The 26,314-nt window shown below is 35.8% G+C and overlaps 1 protein-coding gene across 4 annotated transcripts in view; it reads right to left on the bottom strand.

The window, feature by feature from the left end:
* Positions 1 to 26,314, bottom strand: part of HIVEP1 (HIVEP zinc finger 1) — a 197,764-nt gene that overhangs the window by 30,285 nt on the left and 141,165 nt on the right. For 3 of the 4 annotated variants that reach the window (XM_066268381.1, XM_066268382.1, XM_066268380.1), the window contains exons 6-7: positions 25,458 to 25,633; positions 20,999 to 21,100 (exon numbers count right to left, since the gene is read on the bottom strand). In XM_066268381.1, the coding sequence (XP_066124478.1) occupies positions 20,999 to 21,100; positions 25,458 to 25,633 (278 nt within the window). The remainder of the gene's footprint in view (positions 1 to 20,998; positions 21,101 to 25,457; positions 25,634 to 26,314) is intronic. The other variant, XM_066268383.1, reaches the window with a different exon arrangement.

Genomic DNA, 26,314 nt, shown 5'->3' on the forward strand with positions numbered 1-26,314 from the left:
CTTTGGTACATATATACTATGAAATACTACTCAGCCATAAGAAATGATGACATCGGATTATTTACAACAACATGGATGAACCTTGAAAACATTATACTGAACAAAATAAGTAAATCAGAAAGAACTAAGAACTATATGATTCCATACATAGGTGGGACATAAAAATGAGACTCAGAGACATGGACACGAGTGTGGGGGTTATGGAGTGCGGGGGTGGAGAGTGAGGGGATTGGGGGAGGGGAGGGGCACAAAGAAAATCAGTTAGAAGATGACGAAAGACAATTGGATTTTGGGTAATGGGAATGCAGCATAAGCAATTGCAAAGTAACCTAGAGCTCTTTTCTCTGAACATATGTACCCTGATTTATCAATGTCTCCCCATTAATATTAATCAAAAAAAATGTGATCCTGCAGGGAGGAGGCAGGAAGAGAACCCAGAGTATAAGATCACTTGACACTGACCAGCCTCTTAACTTCAGAGCTATGTTCTACTAGTAGCTATAAACTTCAAAACTTACCACTGTAAACTTGAAAATATTTATCCTCACTTCTAATTTTTTAAAAGTCAGCCATTTCATCTACTACTTATATCTAATAATTTATATTTTTCCTCAGAAAATGAAATTGATAGTAAAATTAAACATTTTATAACACATTTCTCCTTGTAACAGCTTTACGGCACTGATAGGGCAATGTTTTAAAACATACAGAAATGTTTTAAAGTAGAAAAAAAATCAAGCCCTATCTTTCATGATAGCCTATTCTATGAAGGAAACTCTACACCATAGTGATGTGATGCTGGGCCAGAGTGAAAATTAACTCCAGGGGAAATAATGCCTCCTAATTTAATAAATGAAGAGTGAGATTTCTAAATCAGTTATCATACATTTATATATACACACAAACTGAATGTCAAGAGGGAAAAATTGTATCAAACTTTCTACCCAAATGCGTAAACTCTATCTGGTGGAGAGCGGGGGACTTACTTTGTTTATAAAAACAGCCTTCCAGAAAAAGACTTTTTCTCTTTGGTATTATTATTATTGTTGTTGCTGTATATAACTTAATAAAATCATGCTTTTTTTTTAATCCAGTCAGAGGCAGGGAAGCAGAGAAACAGACTCCTGCAAGCGCCTCGACCGGGATTCACTCAGCAACCCCGTCTGGGGCTGATATTCTGCCCATCTGGGGTCACTGCTCTGTTGTTTGGCAGCCAAGCTATTTTATCACCTGAGATGAGACCATGGAGCCATTCTCAATGCTTGGGGCCAACTTATTCATTCAAGCCATGGCTGTAGAAGGGGGAGAAAGAGAGAGAGCAGGGGGAGGGGTGGAGAATCAGATGGTCACTTGTCTTGTGTGCCCTAACCAGGAATCAAGCCCGGGACTTCTACATGCTGGGCCAATGCTCAACTGCTGAGCCAACGAACCAGGGCCAAAATCATGCTTCTTTTAGTCATTATTGTCTAAATTCCTACTACAAAATAATCAGAAGCAGGGGAAAAAACAAACCTCAGCAATGAAAATTCCAGGGACCTTTGCTTAAACACCTCCCTCAGTCCAGAACGCCTGCCTTACTTTACCCTATCCTTTCATGGATACCTTTTGAAATAAAGCAGTGTATGAATAAATAACTTTCTTCCCTTTCTTCTGGAATAATTAGTCACCCTTCTGCAACCAACTAAGCCATCACTGCTCTTCCCTGAGGCCAGCCTTGGGACATGAGCCCTGCCACATCTGAGCACACTCCAACCTACAGCCAGGGAGCGGAACTCCTAGGGGCAATAATCATCATCCATGACACAGTGTTCAAGTGCTAAATAGAGAAATAAAGGAATCTAAAAGGGCATAAATTTTTCTTCTCTGGAACTACTGAAAAGATAAAAGAGATTTTTATCAATCTGGAGAGATCATTACGGAGGATGCAAAAATGGACTAGTCTGATAAATTATATTCTACTTTTCTGAGCCAATGACTAAAAAATAAGAAATTATCAAACAAATATCTTCACCACTTTAACAATACCTATATTGACCTTGGCCATATCAAGCAAACACTATTTATAGGTATAGGCAAAGGCATTAAATATTACATTATAGCTACTATTTGATTTTAGTAAAGAAAATTAATCCTGAATTATTTCCTGACAGATATAGGTCATATGTTCTGTCATCCATTCGATCAACAATTACTGAGTGCTGTGTTCTACTTACTAGTTGCAATCCTAAGGAGCTGAGATAAGAGCAGCAAACAGAATGAGATCCCTGCCCTCGCCTCTGGTGATGCTCAGTGTTATGAGGTGGAGCTGGGTGAAAAGGAAGGCAGGAATAAGAGAAGAGTTTCAGAGATAGCCAGGAAGGGTGAGTGGGCTGGAGAGCTCCGAGTACAGCAGATCACTGCTCAGATGGAGACAGGAAACCACGGGAGGGCTTTAAGCAAAGTAATGATATTTTATAAAAATCACTTTGGCTGCTTGTTGTGGACCATAAATGGCAAAAAGCCATTTTAGATTCGAGGCTTAGCAAAAGGCTAAGTCCCCCCCCCCTACATCTCCATATTTGGCTATGATGCTGAGTATTTGCACCCACTCTACTTGCTTCCTTGGGTTGCTGGAAGCAATATACATGCCCTTCCTCTGACTCTTTGTTTGTTTCAAATGTTGGTAGATTTCACTAATATATCCTGTTTTTGCCTTGGGAGAGTTCCTGTCTTAGCCTTGGATGTGCAACTTTGTATCAAGGTCCTTGATTTGCATATGGCTATATAATAAAGCAAACTGGGGCTGTGGGGCACTCAGATACTGCCAGGCATTTTGAAGAGTCCTCTGGGTCCCATCGTTTTTGTTTTGATAAGTGTGTTTCCTTAATTCTTCACCATTATTTGGAGCTGCGCTGGTTCGCGGCAAGTGGTGCCCAAACAGATGACTTGAATACAAGGAAACTAAAACTGAAGGAAGGTGACAGAACTCCCCAAAGTGAAGTGCGCACAGTGAGTAAAGAGTGTTTTTGGGGAAAGTATAGTTGAGCGTAAAAGATTATGGGACAGATAGGGTAAAAAATAAGGGACCTTTATGTAGAAATGTTTCTGTATGAAGACAAATCGTTGTCTGAAGAGTATCAGGGTGAGCTGGAAACAGAGGGATGTGAAAACGAGAATAACTTGGAGTCTGAGGATGACAGGAAGGATGAAAAATCCGTGGCTATGGCTGCCTTAGCCGCGGGGCCTCCGCTGCCCTCAGCTTCTTCCTACATTCAACCCTCTGCTCCTCCGTTCCCTTATTGGGCTGATTGAGGAGTCTATAGCTCAAAATCTGGGAAATCCCCTCTCCAACAATCTATAGACCAGGCTTGAAATGTAGGGGAAACAATAGTTGGCTTTGCCTGTTTTCCTGTTATAGAAAGACAGGATGATACAGAGACACTAGTGCGAGAACATGAACCTGTACCTTTTAGAACTCTGAAAGAGCTTAAACTTGCTTGTGTTCAGTATGGGCCTACTGCCCTGTTTTCACTTGGTTTATTAGATACTATTAGGGCAAAGGCTCTTCCCCCAAATTACTGGAAGACGATCGCTTGTGATTGTCTCTCCGGGGGTGATTATTTGCTGTGGAAGTTGGACTTTCATGAAGGGGCTGTTGAGGTAGGGGAGAAATCTCAGCATAGTCAACCTGAGCCGCCGGTTACAGCAACTATAGAATTTGAGAATGGAAAGGAGACTCAGGTATTAGGAAAGTTACAGCTTTTCCTGTCATGGTCTGATTTTCTTTAATGTTTTAACTACAATCTTCTAAGCTATCATTTTGTTTCTTTCTTATTCTTTGCCTGGAAATTGAGGCAGGGGACCTGTGTTGGATTTGACTATAGAAAATATCCCAGCAGCTGCTGAGAGCAAATTTTCTCAGGGAGATTTTGTTTAGTCACATCCTTCAGTCCCTCTGTCAGAAAACGCCCTGACTAATATCAGGCAGGCATTTTTCTAATCTGGATGTGCTCTGAAATCCCGGGTTTCTCTCTGGTTTGTCTAATTCTTGTTTCTGTTTAGTCTTTGTTTAATGTTGTCAAAATGTGTCTGTTTTTAAGGCCTGAATTAAGGGGGGGTTTTTTTGCATGCAAAAATTAAAAATGCTGGCTCTAATATTTAGAAAAAATAAAATGTTTTTAGAACTTGTAAGGAGCACTCATTTAAATTTAAATAGAATAGAATGTAGATCCTTAAGACTTACTGATTTGGTTAGTGCATTGTTAGGTGTGTTCAGAGTTAGGAGCCAAATAGGCAATTTAAGTATTAGGATTAATCAAAGTTATAAGTTATATTTGTGTTTTTGTGCATAAATTGTCTTGTTTATGTATAAGGTTATACTCAGGCAAAACAAAGGAATTGAGCAAAATTAAGCAGGGCCCTAATAAGTCATTTCAAGAATTTGTCTCACGGCTAATTCAGGCACTTAGAAGAATAGTATAAGGATGCTAATTCTGCTTCTCAGGCCACATCCTGCAAAGGAGGCTCCAAGGAAACCGGTGATTTGGCTCCTCTGATTTTACCAATTGGATTTAAAAAAAAAGGTCAGGAACGCCCTGAAATGGAACTAACAATACAAGGACATAAATTTAAAGGACTATTAAGATACTAGAGCTGATGAATCTGTTATTGCTAAGTTACACTGGCCTCCTTCCTAGCCCACTCATGCAGCAGCCACAGAATTACAACATATAGGGCAGAATAAATCCCCTCAACAAAGTTCTAGTTTTTTACAATGGGAAGATAAAGAAGGTCATTCTGAATTTTTTCAGCCTTATGTGCTCCCTGGATTGCCAGTTAACTTGTGTGGTAGAGATGTTTTGAAAAATATGGGAGCATTGCTTGTTAGTCCTAATAGTTTAGTTAGTACTCAAATGCTTGATCAGGGATTTTTTGCCCACTAAGGGTCTAGGGAAAAGAACAACGGGGAATTCTCACCCTCATAGAAGTGGTATTCAATACCAGAAGGTGTGGATTAGGATATCAAAATTTAGCATAAGGGCCTTGGTAGCTCCTGCTACCCAAATAATGTATTGTGTGTACTTGGAAATCAGACAATCCTGTATGGGTAGACCAATGACCCCTTTCTCAGGAGAAACTTAAGGCAGCTGCTCAATTGGTCCAAGAGCAGTTACAGCTTGAGCACACTGAACCAGCTAATAGTCCATGGAATACGCCTATAATTGTCATTAAAAAGAAATCAGGAAACTGGAGACTATTACAAAATTTAAGAGCAATAAATAAGACTATGGAAATTATGGGTCCTCTTCTGCTAGGCCTTCCTTCTTCTACTGCCATTCCATGGAATTATCACCTTGTAATTATTGATTTGAAGGATTGGTTTTTTTACTATTCCTTTAAGCCCACATGATTGTAAGCGTTTTTGCATTCAGTGTTCCTTCACTTAATTTTCAGGCTCCCATGGAGCAATACCAGTGGAGAGTTTTGCCTCAAGGTATGGCTAACAGTCCTACCTTGTGCCAAAAATACATTTCTCAAGTTATCTCTCCAGTATGAAGGCAGCATCCTAAGATGTACATAATTCATTATATGGATAATATTGTTATTACTCATTCAGATAAAGACACTGTGTTGACCATTTTGCAACAATTAGAATATTCTCTGAAAGAATTAGGACTTTATATAGCTCCTGAAAAGGTACAGCAATCTTTACCTTTTTCTTATTTAGGCCAAATTATTGAGGGACAACAAATTTGCCCACAGAAAATAGAAATCAGGACAGATCATTTGCAAACTTTAAACGATTTCCACAAACTGTTAGGAGACATTAATTGGCTTAGATAGACCTTCCTTGAAATTAACTACTGGAGAGCTGAAGCCGCTTTTTGATATTCTTAGAGGCTCAGCTGAACCAGCTTCTCCTCAGCTACTTACACCTGCGGGATAACAAGCTTTAAAGCTTGTAGAAAAAGCCTTGCAACAAGCACAGCTAAAATGCATAAATCCTGAAGAATCAATTGCCTTACTAATGTGTCCCTCAAGTTACACTCCATGGAACTATTGTGGCAAGCTTCACATCCTATTGAATGGATTCATTTAGCTGTTCTCCATATTTTGATCTTGTCACCTCCTTGATTATCAAGGGGTATGGGCGATGCTTACAGCTTATAGGTTTTGAGCCTCAAATTTATTGTTGTTTCTTTTTTCAAAGGATCAACAACAATGGCTCTGGGAAACTTCCACTAAATGGCAAATTGCTTTTGCAAATTTTACAGGCCAAATTGATTCTCACTATTTACTTATGGTTGTTTCCACTATAGAGACTGCTATCTTAGGGACAACTGCTGATGAACTATTTCAGCAATTTCTCCTTCTTCAAAGACTTGTATGTCAACATAGAGCTCCATGTTTTATAGGACATACTCAAGCTCACTCTATGCTCCCTGGAGCTTTTAGCACAAGGGAATGCCCTTGTTGATCAAACTACCCAAAAGAAAATTATTGGAGCAACCATGACAGATCAAGCAATTCAGTCTTATACTATTTATCACCAGAACACTGCAGCCCTACATAAATACTGATAGTTTCAACTTTCTTGGGAAGCAGCACAGCAGATTGGTAAATCCTGTCCGAGGTGTCCTATACTACAGTCTGTCCCTTCATTTGGAGTTAACCCTCAAGGAATCCTACCAGGACAACTTTGGCAAATAGATGTTACTCATACACCGTCATTTGGCAAACAGTCCATTGTCCACATTACAGTGGATACTTATTCTGGATTTATAGTAGCCTTTACTAGAACAGGAGAGGCTGCTATGCATGTTATAGCTCATTGTCTATATGCATTTTCTATTATTGGACTTCCTGATGTGATTAAAGCTGACAATGCTCCTGAACATGTAGCAAAAGCATTTACTGTATTTTGTCAAACCTTTCAAACCATGGGTATTTCTTAAAATCTTTAAAGTCAAGGTATTATTAAAGTGTACCCAGCAAATATCAATATTTAAGGTCAATTTAAAAATATATATATAAAAGGGGGAGTCATGGAATTCCTGCAAATCTACCTTATCTTTAAAAAAAATTTTTTTTTGAATGCTGATGAACAGGAGATGCCAAATCTTTTTCTCCTGCAAACTTCTACCCTCTTTTATTTGATCCAGCTAATAACACTGTTTTGTCTTTTTCCAAACAACTCCAGATATACAGAAAAGGTTTATATAGGCGAATGGGGATCCTCAAACCCCTCAGTGAGATCTTCTGAGCATGGCTTTTAAGGTACCAAGAGGCAGAAAAAGCCCAAAAGAGATCAGGTGAAATACTAGCTCTTGGCATACACCCTCAAAAGGCTCCAACGCCCCAGCAGGGCCTCATAGGACTCCATCAGGGCCCTACTTCAATAGTGGAAAGGATGGTCATTTAAGCCAAAGCCTGCCAGGCTTACATGCCTTTGCTGTGAGGAAAAAGGGACACTGGAAGGTAAGCTGCCCCCTCACTCCTCTAAGGGAGGGTTCAGTCTCTTCCAGCCCTGCTCCAGCCACTTGTGACCTAACCTTGCCCAGAATGCTGGTATTTGCCACAGAAGGCTGAAGGTGTCCAGGGCTGTCAGCCCCATCTACGACACTGTGGACGAGCCTAGGGTCTTTCTTCCAAGTAGCAGATAAACTGATCTCATTTACACAAGGGCCACTTAACTATGTCTTGCCTGAATATTCAGGTTTTTAATTCTTCCCTCAAAGATCTCTGTTGTGGGTGTTGATAGTCCTATTTTCTGCTGCTTTGTTTAATATATAGTGTTTCCTTTATTCCTCCTGCCTCAATGCCCCACCCATATTTTAGGCTAGGACCTACTCCTAATTTAGAGCTCCTTTTTTCCTTTTTTTGCCAACTTACAAATTTACCTCTGCCACCGAGCTTAGTGTATCCCAAGGTTCTCCTCACCACCCCATGGCTGTAAAGCTCCAGTATAAGGCCCCCTGGGTTCATCTTTCCAGTTTAAAGAAAATGGAAGCTCCGTCTTCATGCGTGCTGCAGATGGCTTTTCCAGTCTACCTGGGTCATTACCAGCTAGAAGCAGTGGTCTTTGGGACTTGGACGCGAGCTGCAAAGTATAGAAGTGTGACAGCAATTCCAGTGCCATGTGGACTTTTCCTGGATTTGTTTCCTGGACTCCTGCTCCTGTGACAGCTTTTGATGGACTGAACTGGGGTTGGGTTGCATTTGCAGAAATTTGGAATGGTGTTGGTGCCAACTTGGACTTGGTGAACATGTTAAGGACACTACTCTTTTATGGATTCTTGTTGTATTGGCCAAGAGTTTGCTTAAAGGCTTTAATCACTGTAATGTATTAGAATGTTTGTTTGGGTATCTGTTAGCATTGACTATACTAATTTTGTGTTTGTTCTGTATTTTTTCAATCTGCCTCGAAATTAGAATCTGGGAAACTAGGAAATCAGATGAGTGCAAATCTCAGCACACAAATTAAAAATAAAAAAGGGGGATATGTTGTGGACCATAAATGGCAAAAAACCATTTTAGATTTGAGGCTTAGCAAAAGGCTAAGTTCCCCCCCCACACACATCTCCATATTTGGCTATGATGCTGAGTATTTGCACCCACTCTACTTGCTTCCTTGGGTTGCTGGAAGCAATATACATGTCCTCCCTCTGACTCTTTGTTTGTTTCAGATGTTAGTAGATTTCACTAATATATCCTGTTTTTGCCTTGGGAGAGTTCCTGTCTTAGCCTTGGATGTGCAACTTTGTATAAAGGTCCTTGATTTGCATATGGCTATATAATAAAGCAAACTGGGGATATGGGGCACTCAGATACTGACAGGCATTTTGAAGAGTCCTGTGGTCCCATCGTTTTTGTTTTGATAAGTGTGTTTCCTTAATTCCACACCATTATTTGGAGCAATGCTGGTTTGTGGCAGCTGCTGTTTTGGAAACAGTCTGTAAAGGGGCAGGGGCTGAACGACAAGAGACCTGTCAGGAGCTACTACAAGGAATTCAGTAGAGTGATGGTAGTTTTGACAGGGTCAAGTGGCAAAAGAAGTAAAAGATGGCTGAATTCTGAATATATTTTGAAAAGCAGGAAGGTGGTAATTTGGTGGATTAGAGGCAAAATGAGGGCATCAATCATGACTTCAAGATTTTCGGTGTAGCAGCTGAAAGGATGGGAGAAGATTCACAGGGAATGCATGTTTCTTAGAGGTAAGAGGTGTATCAGAAGTTTGGGCCCCATCAAACTTGCAATGCCCATTAGATATCCAACTGGAGATGGTGTACAGGTAGATGGGTATACAAATTTGGAGTGAATATGGGAATTATCAGCATATAGATGGTATTTAAAGTCAGAAGATGATGTGAGTTTAACTAGAAAGTGAGTGTTGCTAGAAAGGAGATTGGAAACCACACCCATTGGGCCCTATATTTAGGGGCTAAGGAAATGAAGAGAAGTCAAAAAAGGAGACCGAAAAGAATAGCTAGTATATTTTGGAGTTGTGTTAGACTAGAACACAGTACACTTTCCAGGCACACGGTAGCATAGCACTATCTTATAGGCTTTCTCTCTACACACATGGGCACCTGAAGAATTGCTAAGCAAAATTCCGTCTTTTACTATCATCAAATTACTGGAATGAAACTTTTAAAGAACAGGTCTAACCTAGACAGTAATCAAGAAAACAAAAATAGAGTGACGTCAGAGAAATGGTGCCGTGAGGAGCGCGACAGACAAATCTCCCCAAAATGTCAGCAAGTTCATCAACCAGAGACAGAAAAATCTATTCGTGGAGTGACTGGGAGTCCCACACACTGAAAATGAAGGCAGAGGCAGCGGCAACCTCATAGCTGGATCATGAGGCTGCTAATTCAGGAAGGAGAGACTAGAAGAGAGGCTCCGGGAAAACAGACTCTCTCACTGTCAGAGCCTGAAAATGCTAACAAGCCTTGACTACCAACGAGACTGAAGCCTAATATATGACATTACCGTAGAGTCTCATCAACTGCAAATCTCTACCTAAGCGTGACACAGTGGCAGAGCCTGGGGTACAGAGTCACCGACCAGGAAAAGGGAGAGGAAAGAAAAAGGAAGAAGTTAACCTCAAAATCAAGAAAAATCCACAGACTTTATAACTTGTTCCACTATTTTTTTTGTTTCTTTCATCTTCTTGCCTTTATTATTATTATTTCTATTTCCTCCACCTTGGTCCTTTTATTCTCTGCCCATCTTATTCTTTCCACTTCTTGAACTACACTACCCATAAGTGTTATATTTCCCATTTTTTTCTTTTCTTCTTCCTTTCTCTCCATGAGGGTTACACTAAAAAACCCTTAACTCTCTCTTTTTGTCTTTTTTCTTCTTTTCCTTTCCCCTTTTTCTTTTTTCTCCCTCTCTATTAGTTTCTTCTTTTCTCCTTTTCCTTTTCCTTTCATTCAATCCTCAATCACAAACAAACTATTTTGTTTGGGACTCAAAAATTTTTTTTGTGGTACTTTGGGTACTTTTTACTTCACCATTTAAGTCATTAGCATTCCTCCCAACCCTGGCTCTTCATTCTATCTAGTTTTTGCTCCACTTAATACAATAGTAATTTGTTTTCCTGTTTCTCTCTTATCCCTCTCATTATATCTCTTAGTTGACCATCACTTACAAGCAAATCATTTTATACTTAACCCAAATATTTTCATTTTTTGCATTTCGTGGGTCCCTACCTCATTTTTTGCCCCTTGAACACTTCCCCACAACTCAGGCCCTCCATTATAGGCAGTTTTTGTTCCACTTAGCATAATATAATTCAAAGTTCATCACGATATTTTCCCAAGGAGGACGGAAGAGGAGGGGAACAGTATAAAAAAGAAGGGAAATAATAAATTATTATTTTTTTTAAATTTTTTTCCTTTTTATTCTTTATTAATTCTCATTAGTGCTATCAACAAGACCGCCCTCAGATGCCATTAAGAAAAAGGAAATTGAGTATCATGGATACAAAAGATAGAGAAGTAGCACAGACAGATAGGGAAATTTCTATGGAGAAAAAATTTAATATATTGGAAATCTTGGAGCAGAATGACAGAGAATTTAAAGTAGAAATCCAAAAAATACTCAGATATACAAGAAAACACAGGAAGGCAATTTAGGGTGCTCAAAAAGCAACGAACACAAAGAATATATTACCAAAGAAATTGAAACTATAAAAACAGAGATGAAAAACTCAAATCATGAACTGAAAAATGAGGTAACAAGCTTAGCTAATAGAACAGGCCAGATAGAAGGTAAGATTAGTGACACAGAAGACAAGCAACTTGAAGCACAACAGAGAGAAGAGAGAGACTCAAAAATTAAAAAAAAATGAGAAAGCCCTACAGGAATTGTCTGACTCCATCAAAAAGAATAACAAAGAATAACAGGTATATCAGAGGGAGAAGAGAATGGAGATGGAGAACATACTCAAACAAATAATAGACAAGGACTTCCCAAGCCTGTAGAAAGAACTAAAGCCTCAAATTCAAGAAGCAAACAGAAAACCAAGTTTTCTTAACCATAACAAACATACTCCAAGGCATATCATAATGAAATTGGCACAAACCAACGACAAAGAAAAAATTCTCAAGGCAGCCAGGGAAAAGAAGAATACAACATATAAAGGAAGGCTTATTAGATTATCATCAGATTTCTCAGCAGAAACTCTACAAGCTAGAAGAGAGTGGACCCCAATATTTAAAGATCTGAAAGAGAGGAACTTTCAGCCAAGAATACTATACTCATCAAATCTATCCTTCAAATATGAAGGAGAAACAAAAACATTCACAAATACAGAAAAGATGAGGGAATTTATCATCAGAAAACCCCTACTCCAGGAAATACTAAAGGGGGTTTTCCAACCAGATACAAAGAACAAAACAAAACAAAACCACAAGTAAAAGCTCTACCAAGAAAACAATAAAACCAAATTTAAACTGTGACAACAAAAACAAAAACAAAAAAAAGGTAGAGGACAAAGATTAAAGTAGCAAAGGACGACAGAGTGCAGAAACACCCATGAGATAGGGTACTACTACAATGAATATGGTAGGTACCCTTTTCATTACTTAATGGTAACCACCCTTAAAAAAACCACCACAGAAGCACATGACTTAAAATAGGTAGCAAAAGAGGAAAGAAGTATGGAATACAAACAAACAAAAATAAATGATAGAAAAACAAAAGAGAAAAATCAAACAAGATACAAAACTAACAGAAAGCAATTTATAAAATGGCAATAGGGAACCCACTAGTGCCAGTAATTACACTAAATGTAAATGGATTATAAACTCACCAATAAAAAGACACAGAGTAGCAGAATGGATTAAAAAAGAAAATCGAACTGTATGCTGCCTACAAGAAACACATCTAAGCAACAAAGATAAAAACAAATTCAAAGTGAAAGGCTGGAAAATAATACTCCAAGAAAATAACATCCAAAAAAAAGCAGGTATAGCAATAGTCATATCTAATAATGCTGACTACAAGACAGCAAAAGTACTCAGAGACAAAAATGGTCATTTCATAATAATTAAGGGGACACTGAATCAAGAAGACATAACAATTCTTAATATATATGCAGCAAACCAAGGAGCACCAAAATATATAAGACAGCTACTTATTGACCTAAAAACAAAAACTGACAAAAATACAATCATACCTGGAGACCTCAATACACCGCTGCTGGCTCTAGATCATTCATCCAAACAGAAAGTCAATAAAGATATTGACCTTAAACAAAACACTACAGCACCTGGATATGACACACATCTACAGGACACTTCATCCCAAAGCGACAAAGTATACATTTTTCTCTAGTATACATGGAACATTCTCAAGAATTGACCATATGTTGGGCCACAAAAATAACATCAACAAATTCAGAAAAATCAAAATTGTACCAAGCATATATTCTGATCATAAAGCCTTGAAACTAGAATTAAGCTGCAAAAAAGATGAGAAAAAACCCACAAAAAATGTGGAAACTAAACAACATACTTTTAAAAAATGAATGAGTCAAAGAAGAAATAAGCGCAGAAATCAAAAGATATATACAGACAAATGACAATACGACATATCAGAATCTCTGGGATGCAGCAAAAGCAGTAATAAGAAAGAAGTTCATGAGCCCAAGTGAACCACTTAACTTCACACCTTAAGAAACTAGAAAAAGAAGGACAAAGACAACCCAAAACCAGCCGAAGAAAGGAAATAATAAAAATCAGAGCAGAAATAAATGAAATAGAGAACGGAAAAACTATAGAAAAATTAATAGAACAAGGAGCTGGTTCTTTGAAAAGATCAACAAAATTGACAAACCCGTGGCAAGACTCAGAAAAAAAAGAGAAAGGAGGACTCATATAAACAAAATCCAAAATGAAAGAGGAGAAATCACCACAGACATCATAGATATACAAAGAATTATTGTAGAATACGACAAAAACTATATGCCACCAAATTCAGCAATCTAGAAGAAATGGATAAATTCCTAGAACAAAACAATCTTCCTAGACTAAGTCATGAAGAAGCAGAAAGCCTAAACAGACCAATTAGCAGGGAGGAAATAGAAAAAACTATTAAAAACCTCCCCAAAAATAAAAGTCCAGGCCCAGACGGTTATACTAGTGAATTCTATCAAACGTTCAAAGAAGACTTGGTTCCTGTCCTACTCAAAGTCTTCCAAAAAACTGAAGAAGCAATATTTCCAAACACATTTTATGAGGCCAACATAACCTTCATACCGAAACCTGGCAAGGACGGCACAAAAAAAGAAAACTACAGACCAATATTTCTAATGAATACAGATGCTAAAATACTAGCAAATTGAATACAACAATATATTAAAAAATAATACATCATGATCAAGTGGGATTCATCCCAGAATCTCAAGGATGGTTCAACATACATAAAATGGTTAACGTAATACACCATATCAACAAAACAAAGAACAAAAACCACATGATCTTATCAATAGAAGCAGAAACGGCTTTTGATAAAATACAACACAATTTTATGTTTAAGATTCTCAACAAAACGGGTATAGAAGGAAAATATCTCAACATGATAAAGGCCATATATGATAAACCATCAGCCAACATCATATTAAATGGCTTAAAACTGAGGACTTTACCCCTTAAATCAGGAACAAGACAGGGTTGTCCACTCTTTCCACTTTTTTAAAAAAAATAAATTAATGGAATGACATTAATAAATCAGGGTACATGTATTCAAAGAAAACATGTCTAGGTTATCTTGTCATTAAATTATGTTGCATACCCCTCGCTCAGAGTCAGATTGTCCTCCGTCACCCTCTATCTAGTTTTCTCTGTGCCCCTCTCCCTCCCCCTAACTCTCTCCCTCCCTCCTTCCTGCATTCTCCCTCCCCCAACCCCTGGTAACCACCACACTCTTGTCCATGTCTCTTAGTCTCGTTTTTATGTTCCACCAATGTATGGAATCATGTAGTTCTTGTTTTTTTCTGATTTACTTATTTCACTCCTTATAATGTTATCAAGATCCCACCATTTTGCTGTAAATGATCTGATGTCATCATTTCTTATGGCTGAGTAGTATTCCATAGTGTATATGTGCCACATCTTCTTTATCCAGTCTTCTATTGAAGGGCTTTTTGGTTGTTTCCATGTTTTGGCCACTGTGAACAATGCTGCAATGAACATGGGGCTACATGTGTCTTTACGTATCAATGTTTCTGAGGTTTGGGGGTATATATCCAGTAGAGGGATTGCTGGGTCATAAGGTAGTTCTATTTGCAGTTTTTGAGGAACCACCATACTTTCCCCCATAATGGTTGTACTACTTTACAGTTCTACCAACAGTGGATGAGAGTTCCCTTTTCTCCGCAGCCTCTCCAACATTTGCTATTACCTGTCTTGTTGATAATAGCTAATCTAACTCTTTCCACTCTTATTAACATGGTGCTAGAAGTTTTGGTCAGAGCAATCAGACAAGAGAAAGAAATAAAAGGCATCCATATCATAAAAGAAGAAGTAAAGGTATCACTTTTTGCAGATGATATGATCCTATACATCGAAAACCCCAAAGACTTTACAAAAAAGATTACTAGAAATAAACCAATACAGTAAAGTCACAGGATACAAAATTAATATACAAAAGTCCATAGCCTTTATGCCAACAATGAAATATTAGAAAATGAACTCCAAAATATAATCCCCTTCACGATTGCAACAAAAAAAATAAAATACCTTGGAATAAACATAACAAAGAATGTATAGGACCTATATAAGAAAACTACAAAGCACTGTTAAGGGAAATCAAAAAAGATACAATGGGATGGAAAAATATTCCTTGTTCTTGGACAGGAAAAATAAATATAATCAAAATGGCCATATTACCCAAAGCAATTGATAAATTTAATGCAATTCCCATCAAAATTCTGATGACATTTTTTAAAGAAATGGAACAAAAAATCATCAGATTTATATGGAACTATAAAAAACCCTGAATAGCCAAAGCATTCCTAAGGAAAAAGAATGAAGCTGGGGGCATTACAATACCTGACTTCAAACTATTATATTATAGGGCCATGACAATCAAAACAGCATGGTATTGGCAGAAAAATAGACACTCAGACCAATGGAACAGAATAGAAAGTCCAGAAATAAAACCACATATACGTGGTCAAATAATTTTCGATAAAGGGGCCAACAACACACAATGGAGAAAAGAAAGCCTCTTCAACAAATGGTGCTGGGAAAACTGGAAAGCCACATGCAAAAGAATGAATCTCGACTACAGCTTGTCCCCTTGTACTAAAATTAATTCAAAATGGATCAAATCCCTAAGTATAAGACCTGAAACAATCAAGTACATAGAAGAAGACATAGGTACTAAACTCATGGACCTGGGTTTTAAAGAGCATTTTATGAATTTGACTCCAAAGGCAAGAGAAGTGAAGGCAAAGATAAATGAATGGGACTACATCAGACTAAGAAGCTTTTGCTCAGCAAGAGATACTGACAACTAAATGGGAAATATTTTCAAACAACAGCTCAGATAAGGGCCTAATATCCAAAATTTACAAAGAACTCATAAAACTCAACCACAAACAAACAAACAATACAATTAAAAAATGGGAAGAGGACATGAACAGACACTTCTCCCAGGCAAATGGCCAACAGATATATGAAAAGATGCTCATCTTCATTAGTTATTAGAGAAATGCAAATCAAAACTTCAATGAGATACCACGTCACACCTGTTAGATTAGCTATTATCAACAAGACAGGTAATAGCAAATGTTGGAGAGGCTATGGAGAAAAAGGAACCCTCATTCACTGTTGGTGGGAATGTAAAGTAGTACAACCATTATGGAAGAAAAAATGGTGGTTCCTGAAAAAACTGAAAATAGAAATACCTTATGACCCAGCAATCCCTCTCCTGGATATATACCCCTAAAATTCAGAAACATTGATACGTAAAGACACATGCAGCCCCATGTTCATTGCAGCATTGTTCACTGTGGCTAAGACATGGAAACAACCAAAAAGCCCTTCAATAGAAGACTAGATAAAGAAGATGCGGTACATATACACTATGGTATACTACTCAGCCATAAGAAATGATGACATCGGATCATTTACAGCAAAATGGTGGGATCTTGGTAACATTATATGGAGTGAAATAAGTAAATCAGAAAAAAACAGGAACTGCATGATTCCATACATTGGTGGGACATAAAAATGAGACTAGGAGACATGGACAAGAGTGTGGTGGTTATGGGGGACAGGGGGAGGAGGGGGAGGGGAAGGAGAAGGAGGAAGGGCACAAAGAAAAGTAGATAAAAAGTGTGGGAGGAAAATCTGATTTTGGGTGATGGGTATGCAATATAACTGAATGATGATAACCATGGGCATGTTTTCTTTGAATATATGTATCCTGATTTATTGATGTCACCCCATTAAAATTAATAAAAATTTATTAAAAAAAAGAAAACACAAATAAAGACAGCAAACTATCATCCATCAAATCATTAAAAAATTTAAATTCTTACAATATTAGGAATAATTTAGGATGTTCCGAAATGGAAAGTGTTTTCTGGAAGAACAATTTAAAAGTATAAAGCAAAATTAATTTCTAGGTGTCTACATACATGTGGTACTGTTTGTGTAAAAAAACAAAACTATATACTATTCACAGAGATATATAATTATATAGATAGATAGTACATATTTTATATATATTACATATTAATATATAGTTCACACTGCTATAAGATATAATGAAAGGTTTTAAGAGAATAAAACCTAAGAGTTCCCATCATAAGGCAAATTTCTTTTTTCATTTTTTGCTTTCTCTTTTTATTATATCTAAAAGAGATAATGAATGCTAACTAAACTTACTGTGGTGATCATTTCACTGTGTATTTATGTATATATATATATGCATTAAAGGAATTGAAAGAAAAACCCTTAAAGGTAGTTAGCGTTTGCCTCTAGGGGGAGAGTGTCTGGCAATTACCTAATGTGTAATGCCTTACTTAGCCTGTTTTTTCAAACATACATGAAGCCTGACCAGGTGGTGGTGCAGTGAATAGAGCATCAGACTGGGACGTGGGGGATCCAGGTTTGAAGCCCCTAAGTCACCAGCTTGAGTGCGGGCTCATCTGGTTTGAGCACAGCTCACCAGCTTGGACCCAAGGTTGCTGGCTTGAGCAAGGGGTCACTTGCTCTGCTGTAGCCCCCCAGTCAAGGAACATATGAGAAATCAATCAATGAACAACTAAGGTGCCACAACGAAGACTTGATGCTTCTCCTCTCTCTCCCTTCCTGTCTGTCTGTCCTTCTCTCTCTCTGTCACAAACCCCTTCCCCCCCAAAAAAACATACATTCAATTTATGAAAAATATTTGAAACAGATGTGAGAAAATATTTACAGGGCAGGGAAAAAGTTAGTGTACAGTTGTTCATATGGAAAATAATACAATAATTAATAAATAATAATACAAGAATAAATTCTGTGTTTTACGTACTCACAAATGTAAACCTACTTTCACCCAGTGTAATCAACTCTGGTGTGAAGACATAAGTGCATGTAATCTTTTTGTATTTAAAAAAATTCAAAATGTTTTTTAAAAGCAAAAAGAATAAAAGGAAAACAAGACAATTTGTTTAAAACAACAAATGCTTACTACCTATATCCCAAGTCTTTAATAAAGCAAAAGCAGAAGAATGTATTTTGTTGGCATATTAATAATTACTAGGCCTCTGATTTTCCATAATTCCAAAATACGCCCACATGCTATAATTTACTATTCAATAAAAACTGTGAAATAACTTTGAGTACACTATCCATGAATAAAGTAATTAAAAAAAATTAAACTGAGAGAAGAACATGTTAAAAATACCTAGTTTTATCAGATCTAATCTGAGGAGAGAATCAGGCTATCAGTTTGAGTTATAATCAAAGACTTGCATCAGTGCTTCTGGAGTGAGATGAGGAATACCAAAATGAATGAACAGATATGTAAGTCCATCAGTCAGTCAGTCAGTCAGTCAGTCAGTCAGCCAGCCAATCTAAACAACACATAATAATTCATGAAACCATACTTAATTCTCCTTTGCAAATGTGGGATATAAATACTCTCTTCCTTAATGAGTTACAAGACTCTACAAACATTTTAGTTAATTTTTTATAAGATTCCTCTACTTGAAGAAGTAAAACATATAAGACTATATTATAATAATAATACCTTTTACTTTTACACATTTTCTAGACATCAGTATTTCATAATGAAACCTCTACTTCATACCTTTTCTAATCTGTGGGTAATCAATATACTTGCTGGCACTGTTACTCCTTTTTCCTAGCTTTTTAGTTTTGAATTAACTCAGCATAAGAGACACAAAAGATACACAATTAAATTCCTAGAAATTAAAAAAACAGCTTCTATATGTGGAATCTAAAAACAACAACAACAAAAAACAAACCCCTCCAATAAAAAAGCAAACCCACAAAAAAAAGAGATCAGATCTGAGGTTACCAGAGGTAGGCAGTAAGGGGAGAAGGAATTGGAGAAAGGTGGTCAAAATGTACAAAGTTCAAATCACAAGCTAAGTACTAGGGATGTAATGTGTAGATGATAACTGTAGTTCACACTGCTATATGGTATCTATGAAAGGTTTTAAGAGAGTAAATCCTAAGAGTTTTCTCATCACAAGGTAAATTTTTTTTTCATTTTTTGCTTTCTCTTTTTATTGTATCTAAAAGAGATAATGAATGTCAACTAAACTTATTATGGTGATCATTTCACTATATATTTATATATATAAAACTTTTACATATACATATGTGTGTGTGTTATACCATTGTGTTGTACACCTTAACCTTATAGTGATATATGTCAGTTACAGTTCAGTAAAATGGGGGGGAAAATCAGCTTTTAATAAATATGTTCCTAAAACAAAAAAATTACACATTAATGGGGTATGTAGTTTTAAATCCTAATTCTGTCATCCTCAACATGTATCAAAGTATCAAATTGTGTATAAAATTAAAAAGCTCCTTACTGTCCTAAACATTATGATTATCTTTCCTTTCTACAAGAATACATCTGTTTATTCCCCCAAAGGGTAGTTACAGACAGTCCTTTCCTGGGCTTACAACAAATCATATCAACTGTACCACTTAAGATGTAAATCACTTTTCCAGCATATTCAAAAATAAATTCAAACTGATTCATTTAGTGTGTTACTGATTGTCAGGTGGATGAGAAGCATTTTTTTACCTATATTTTCAATGATGTATTTTGTTGTCATATTAAAAATTACTAGGCCTCTGGTATTCCATAATTCCAAAATGCCTTGTTTTCCTTTGGAAATTTTCTCTGCACCAAACTAATGCATATTAAATAAAACAATCAAACAGGTAAATGTTTAAGGTATTTTTCCAAAAAGCAGTAGAACAACTTTTTCTCCTGCAATTTAATTTTTGTTGATAATTTCCTGGGTTTTAAAAAAGTCTTTAAATAGGATAATTCTATTTTCTAATTGGACAGAACAGATGAGCAGGTATATTTTCCCTCAACATTGGTGAGATAAATATTTTCATTGTTGAGTTAACATTGCAGAGAAAACAATTCGTTAAGTTTTTCAAAGTAGCAAACATTTTGTGGAGCAAGCAAACGTTTTATTCCACAAATATTTCTGGAGCAGCTGCTAGGTGCAGGGCACTCTGCTAACAGCTGTGGGTGAAGCAAGTATGGTTCAGTCACCTATTCTGCTCATGATATATACAGTACTCAGGAGCTTCAGTGGGGAGATAAGGAAGCATGGAGATCATCACTCACAAAGTAAGGCAGAAAAGGAGTCAATATTTTCAGACAGAAAATTAAAGTACACTATAGGAGTTCAGAGAAGGGAAAACTGATTCCCATAAGTAGTGTGAGAAGGGAAAATCAGAGAAGGCTTCATGACAGCAGTGGATATGAGTAGATCTTGAAGGAAAGTAAGACATTGACCAATGTGGACTGGCAGACAGGTCTGCATAGAGATTGAGGACAACGGTTTTCAGGGTGGGTTGTGTAAGTAGAGAGCCTGATCAGTGTCATACAAGCAGGAAATTCAAGCATTAGGGTAGGTAAAAGAAATGAGAAAAAAAAAAGGAGTTAAGAAGTAAGTAGGCACCAGATTACAGAGGACTTTGAGGACATAAGGTCAAGTGGCTCATACTTTTTATCTGGTAGGCAAATGGAAACCAATGAAGACTTGCAGCAGAGGAGCAGTATGATCAGACACATGCTTCGGGAAGATTAATTTAACATCAGTGGGATAGATAGAAAGGAACACAAATTAGAGATGAGCAAACTCTATCACATGAGGAATCTATCGCATAGTATAAAATAAGAGTGAAAATAAAAACTAAGCAGTATCAGTGGAAATGTAAAGAATATGGATGCAAAAAAACCCCAGTACATTATAAATAGCACTTATGAAAAATATGGAATAAAGCCTTACCTGATTCTTCTGTATCTTGTTCATCTATTAAACCTACTGAGACGCCTAAATCCACACATTTCTTGCTATGTGTCTTGGACTTCATGTGTTTTGTCAGATTTCCTTAAGGGAAAAGAATGTTTACTAAGCTTACATAGTATTATTTTGCTATTGCATTTGTCAACACTGGCAAATTCCATTCTTATTTCAAGTGAAAGGTTGTGGTTGTACAATTCCAATGACTAAAATTCGGACAAAAAATATTGGTAGCTATATGTTGTAGAATCCTTGTTATTTATTTTTAGTAATAATTTCTCTTTTTCAAATCTACTCCACTTCTTCGATAATGTCTACTTTGGGTCAGTTTTCCAAAATCCCAATGCTTCTTTCTGCCTGGGACCTTAATGGTTTCATATCACTGATTCTGTACCAGGTTTTCTCTCTCTCTCTCTCTCTCTCTCTCTTATGTGGCATAGGAATAGGCTTTTGCTTTTTAGCAAGCAGCTTCCTCCCCACATGGTCCAAGTCACTGGGCAGGAGAGCTAAGCTTCTTTCAGAAGCCCTGGGTTCCCCCGCCCTTTCAGTATTAGCATTAAAACCCCATGTTTGCAGGCATATATCTGGCTTTAATGTCCCTATGGACTTCTTTTTTTTTGGTATCTGTTCAGCATGCTATCTTGGAGTTTCTTTTTGGTACCTGAGAGTTAACCTTTTTAAATTTTGAGCTTGACTATTAAAGACTGTATTTAGTTGTTGTTATATTATGAACAGTAATTCTGTCTGTGTGTGTGTTTAGAACCAAAGAAAGAATTCCCTGCATTAATTTCACTTCACCATATTGACTAGAAGTCTCAAAGTTGTATCTCTAAAGGTGTATTTCCTCTGGCAGCTGTTCTCTGGTCCTCTGTATTACCAGTTTAAGTGGGAACCACTGAGCACGCTAGCCCTGAGAGATCATGAATGCAGGGGAGAGTTCAGATTCCTCTGAGGGCTACCGAGCAGAATGCCACATACATACAAAATTGCCAACAAGGGAAAATTGCCTCCTGTGAGAAAATAAATAAAATCTAAATACTGACTTTGGTAGTAGAGCAAATTAGTATTTGAGACTAAAGTCTAAGAGCTAAAAATGTCTGAATCATTGGTAGAGTTTGGGCCTGCAGTAGATGAAGGACCTGCAAAATTACTGTATGTATGTAGCTTCAATTCTACTAAAAATGCACTAAGCCCATGGAACTGGTCACACCTGTTCAAGTCTATTCCTGCACTAGATAGTATGCACAGCGTCCCATAGCTCAGTGCTCCAGAGGTTCAAATATAAGAGGGTGCCTGATCCAAATAATGTCTAGGTTTCATCAAACTCTGACCCTTATGATTCTAGAGATAACACCTGGCTTAAATAGCTTGGTCACATCGGACATTTACTTTAAATACACTTAAAAAATAAAATATAAAGCAAATATGGCAAAAGAACAATAATTATTTTAAAATAATGGGTATATGGGTGTTTATTATACAAATCTTTACTCTTCTGTATGCTTCAGAATTTTCACATTAAAAGGTTACAAAAAATGATCTGGTCCTGTTAAATGGCTAATATTTCCACTTATAAGAAAAAAATATTTTCTAGTATAATAATATTACCAAAATACAAGGTTCACTAATAAGTTCCTTTAAAGATGATTTTGTTCTCTAAATAGATAACCACAGATATTTCCTTTCTAAAAAGTTAATGTATAATTTTAACTAGGCATACTTGGGAATATAAATTTTTAATAAGCATATTTTCTCATAACTTGAGCTATTACTATTAACCATCTTCTTAAATAATTTAATAGAAACAAAACAATTTGCATTTAAATATGCATATTAAATGCAAATATCCCTTGGCAATAATAGAAACTTTGTGCATTAATTTAATAGATATAATTTTCAACAGATTCAATAAACCTTAATCTAAATCATCTGGAAAGCATGAGAGATTTTGTTTCTTTGCTCCTCTAGTTACAAATAGAGTTTAGCTTTCTGTGATGTAAATGGCACTAAATCCTACAAAGATGCAAGCTAACTGTTTATTTCCTGCTGACTGATCTTAAAGAAGACTAGTGAAAACAAATCCAATTATTTTGAAAACATAATAAAATAAACTAAGAGCACAGAAGATGGAAGTATAGATTTATACACATTATCATCAGAAGCATCAATTTCTAACACTACATATCATTCCTTTGATACAATATTTTGCTATCCTTGCATGTATGTTATATATATATACATATATATATAGCATGCCATTACACCACTATTACTTTTGCTTAATAACCAGACACATTCAATGAGTAGAATTGAACTGGCTAGGAAAACAAAGTAAATGAGTAGGGCAAAAATTACAGCCTAATACAAATGTATTACTATTTAGCTATCTTTAAGAGGAACTATGAAATCTCATTTACAAAAGGTAGACTGCTATAAGGGAAGCTGACCATAAAAAAAGTGTACTGTCATACCAAGAATAGGGAAATATTAAATTCTAATATTTTCTTTACCAGTCACCTTAGCTAGGGTAGCTTTCCTCAAATAAATATTTATCACATAATTCCTATGAACTATCTAACAAAACAAAAAATGTAAATTCAGATATGCAGCATATTAGAGAAATGAAAACTTCTAACATACAATGTTCACTTTTCAGGGGTCATTATGCTCTGTCCACCAGTTAGTAAACATTTATCTAAAATTTTACATGACGTTGTTTTGAGTTATTTCACCAAGATTAAATACTTGGTGAGTCATAATATTTTTCTTTGCCAAGAAATCTCTGTAGATTCATTTATTTTCCACATCTACATTTTCCTTCTTTTCTTGCCCTTATTTTATGAACATATTTTTTTTAATATCCTGATTCCCTGCCCTCCTTCTATTGAGAAATACCCATTTCATATTATACCTCAATCTTCTTTATTTGGTAATATCATCCTTTTCTTGGTAATCTTTTATTAGGTATATTGGCCTATTACTGATGTTTTGGTCTCATACTAGAAATTAATAGATGTTTCTTAATCATAGAATCAAAACCAGCAGAAAAAAATAATAAACTGGGTTAAAGATGAAAGCCCTTTATCCTATCAAAGCCTTTACACTAGACCAGTAAAATTATCATGTAATTCATCCTCCATTTCCAGGAGGTTCTATGTCACAATCAAAGGACTACAGCATTACTGCTTCCCCCAACTCCTCATGATTTCTTGAAACTTTTCAGAAATATTCAAGGCTATTTAAAGGTCAGTTTATTTTTTCATCATTCTTATTTCAGATACTACTGGCATTTAAGGAGAACTACTTTGAAGTTACTTAGATGCTACAGTTTAGAACTCTCTTTAAATGTCAATAAATACTGGTCAAAAATGTAATAAATTTTGCTAAAGAGTTGAATAATCTTTAAGAGAAAAGCTGCAAAGACAACCAATAAAAAAGGTAAAGGAAATGTTAACTCAGAAAAGATAAAAATATTCTGTTAGAAATTATCAATTAAATATTTTTACAAATATAATCCTCTCAGACAGATAATTTATAATTTATAATTACTTTTTAAAGGGTGTTAGGTAAAATTAAAATTTTCAGTAACAAACTTTCACATAATGATTCATCAACAAGGGTCCTAATGGAGAAAGTAAACATTTTATAGTAGTGCATTCATTATATGTAACAGCAAACTTGAAGAGGGCAAAATTACCTTGACTATAATAAAAGCTTACAATTTTAATAATATTCAGGGTGGGAAAAAGTAGATTTACAATTGCTCATATGGAAAATATAAAATAATTAAAAAATAATGAAGAATTAACTGTTTTGAGTACTCACAATTGCAAACCTACTTTCGCAGTTGCAATATAAATAAATACTACTAAATATAATTTTAATGACTAGTTCAGAGTTTTATAAACAATAAATAGTAGAAAAGTTAGAACATTTCTGAAGCTGAAATTCTACAGAATTTGAGTAAAAACAATCATGAAAAAGAAAAAAAACGGCTAGATGCCTAAAATTAGATAATAAATTCATGAATGAAATCCTAAATTTACTGCAGTTATTATTTTAATTTTTCAATCTTTTAATACTTAAGTAATCATAAAAATAATAATCATGAAAATTTCTTTTTCTTTTTCAGCCCTAAATTAAGTACTTTTGAAAATGTCTTAGTCATGTTATACGACTGTAACTGGGGTAGTTAAATATAAAAAGGCCATTGCTCCTTTTAAAATGTTATATTTATTATATGTATTCTAAGAACATGTAATTAAAAACTTTTTTTTTAAAGGTCCAGAAACATAAAGAAAAAAGACTACAAGTTTAACAAGATGCAATTTATATTAGTCTATTTAAGCTACTGCATCCTTGGTCAAAGAATATATAAAATTGGGTCTTAGTGCTATTAACTAAATGCATATAAAAAGGACCATGAAGTGATGTCATCTCATACCTTTTGTCTTAAAGGAGAAGTTACAGTAAGTGCAGTGGTAGGGGCGGACATCTGTATGAGTTCGTATGTGTTTCTTTAACATACTAGGTTTCTTACAACGTATTCCACATTCTTCACAAATGTATTTTCCTCTTCCCCTGCCTCGGACATATACATACTCTTCATTTGATTTATATCTAATTTAAAGAAAGAAAAATGAATAGGAAATTGGATTCTATGTCTCTGGGAAAATATTGATTAAAATTCAACCTAAAAAATAAAACAAGGCACAATTTTTAGACTCAATATAAAGTTTACGCATGTACAAGTAACAGAACATTCCAGGTTTTCTTATCAATCATTAAAATTCTAATAGCTAATTCTAACCAACCAACTTTATTCAATACTAGATTTAATTTAAAAATATTTCCTCTCTGAAGTCACTGGGTTTAAGTCTTCATTATTGTTAAATTCAATCACAACCACTCTACTGAAATATATGAGCTTAACGATAACTACAATTGGCTTTCACATTTTGCTTTTCTCATAGCCAAATACACAAGGACATCAAACAGGCAATGAGATCATCTCTCTTAGAGCAGGTTTTCCAAGTCATTTCTTATTGTAAATCAATGTGAACCTCAAGGTTCACTCTGAAAACTTTGTTCTTAGTTGCTTCCTAGGACCTATAGTATTTCCTAAATAGTTATCATTTTCTTGAACAAAACAATTAATATAATACTGAATATATATTTTGCCATAGAGATTCTGTCAATAATCTGAGATACCTTGCAATATTTATATGAAATTGGCACTGGGTAGTCTTCATTCACATGAAAGCAAATGTACATTTAAAAAGTAAGTTTAAATGTACATTT

Source organism: Saccopteryx bilineata, chromosome 3 (genome assembly GCF_036850765.1).
Source record: "Saccopteryx bilineata isolate mSacBil1 chromosome 3, mSacBil1_pri_phased_curated, whole genome shotgun sequence".
Classification (NCBI taxonomy): Eukaryota; Metazoa; Chordata; class Mammalia; order Chiroptera; family Emballonuridae; genus Saccopteryx; species Saccopteryx bilineata.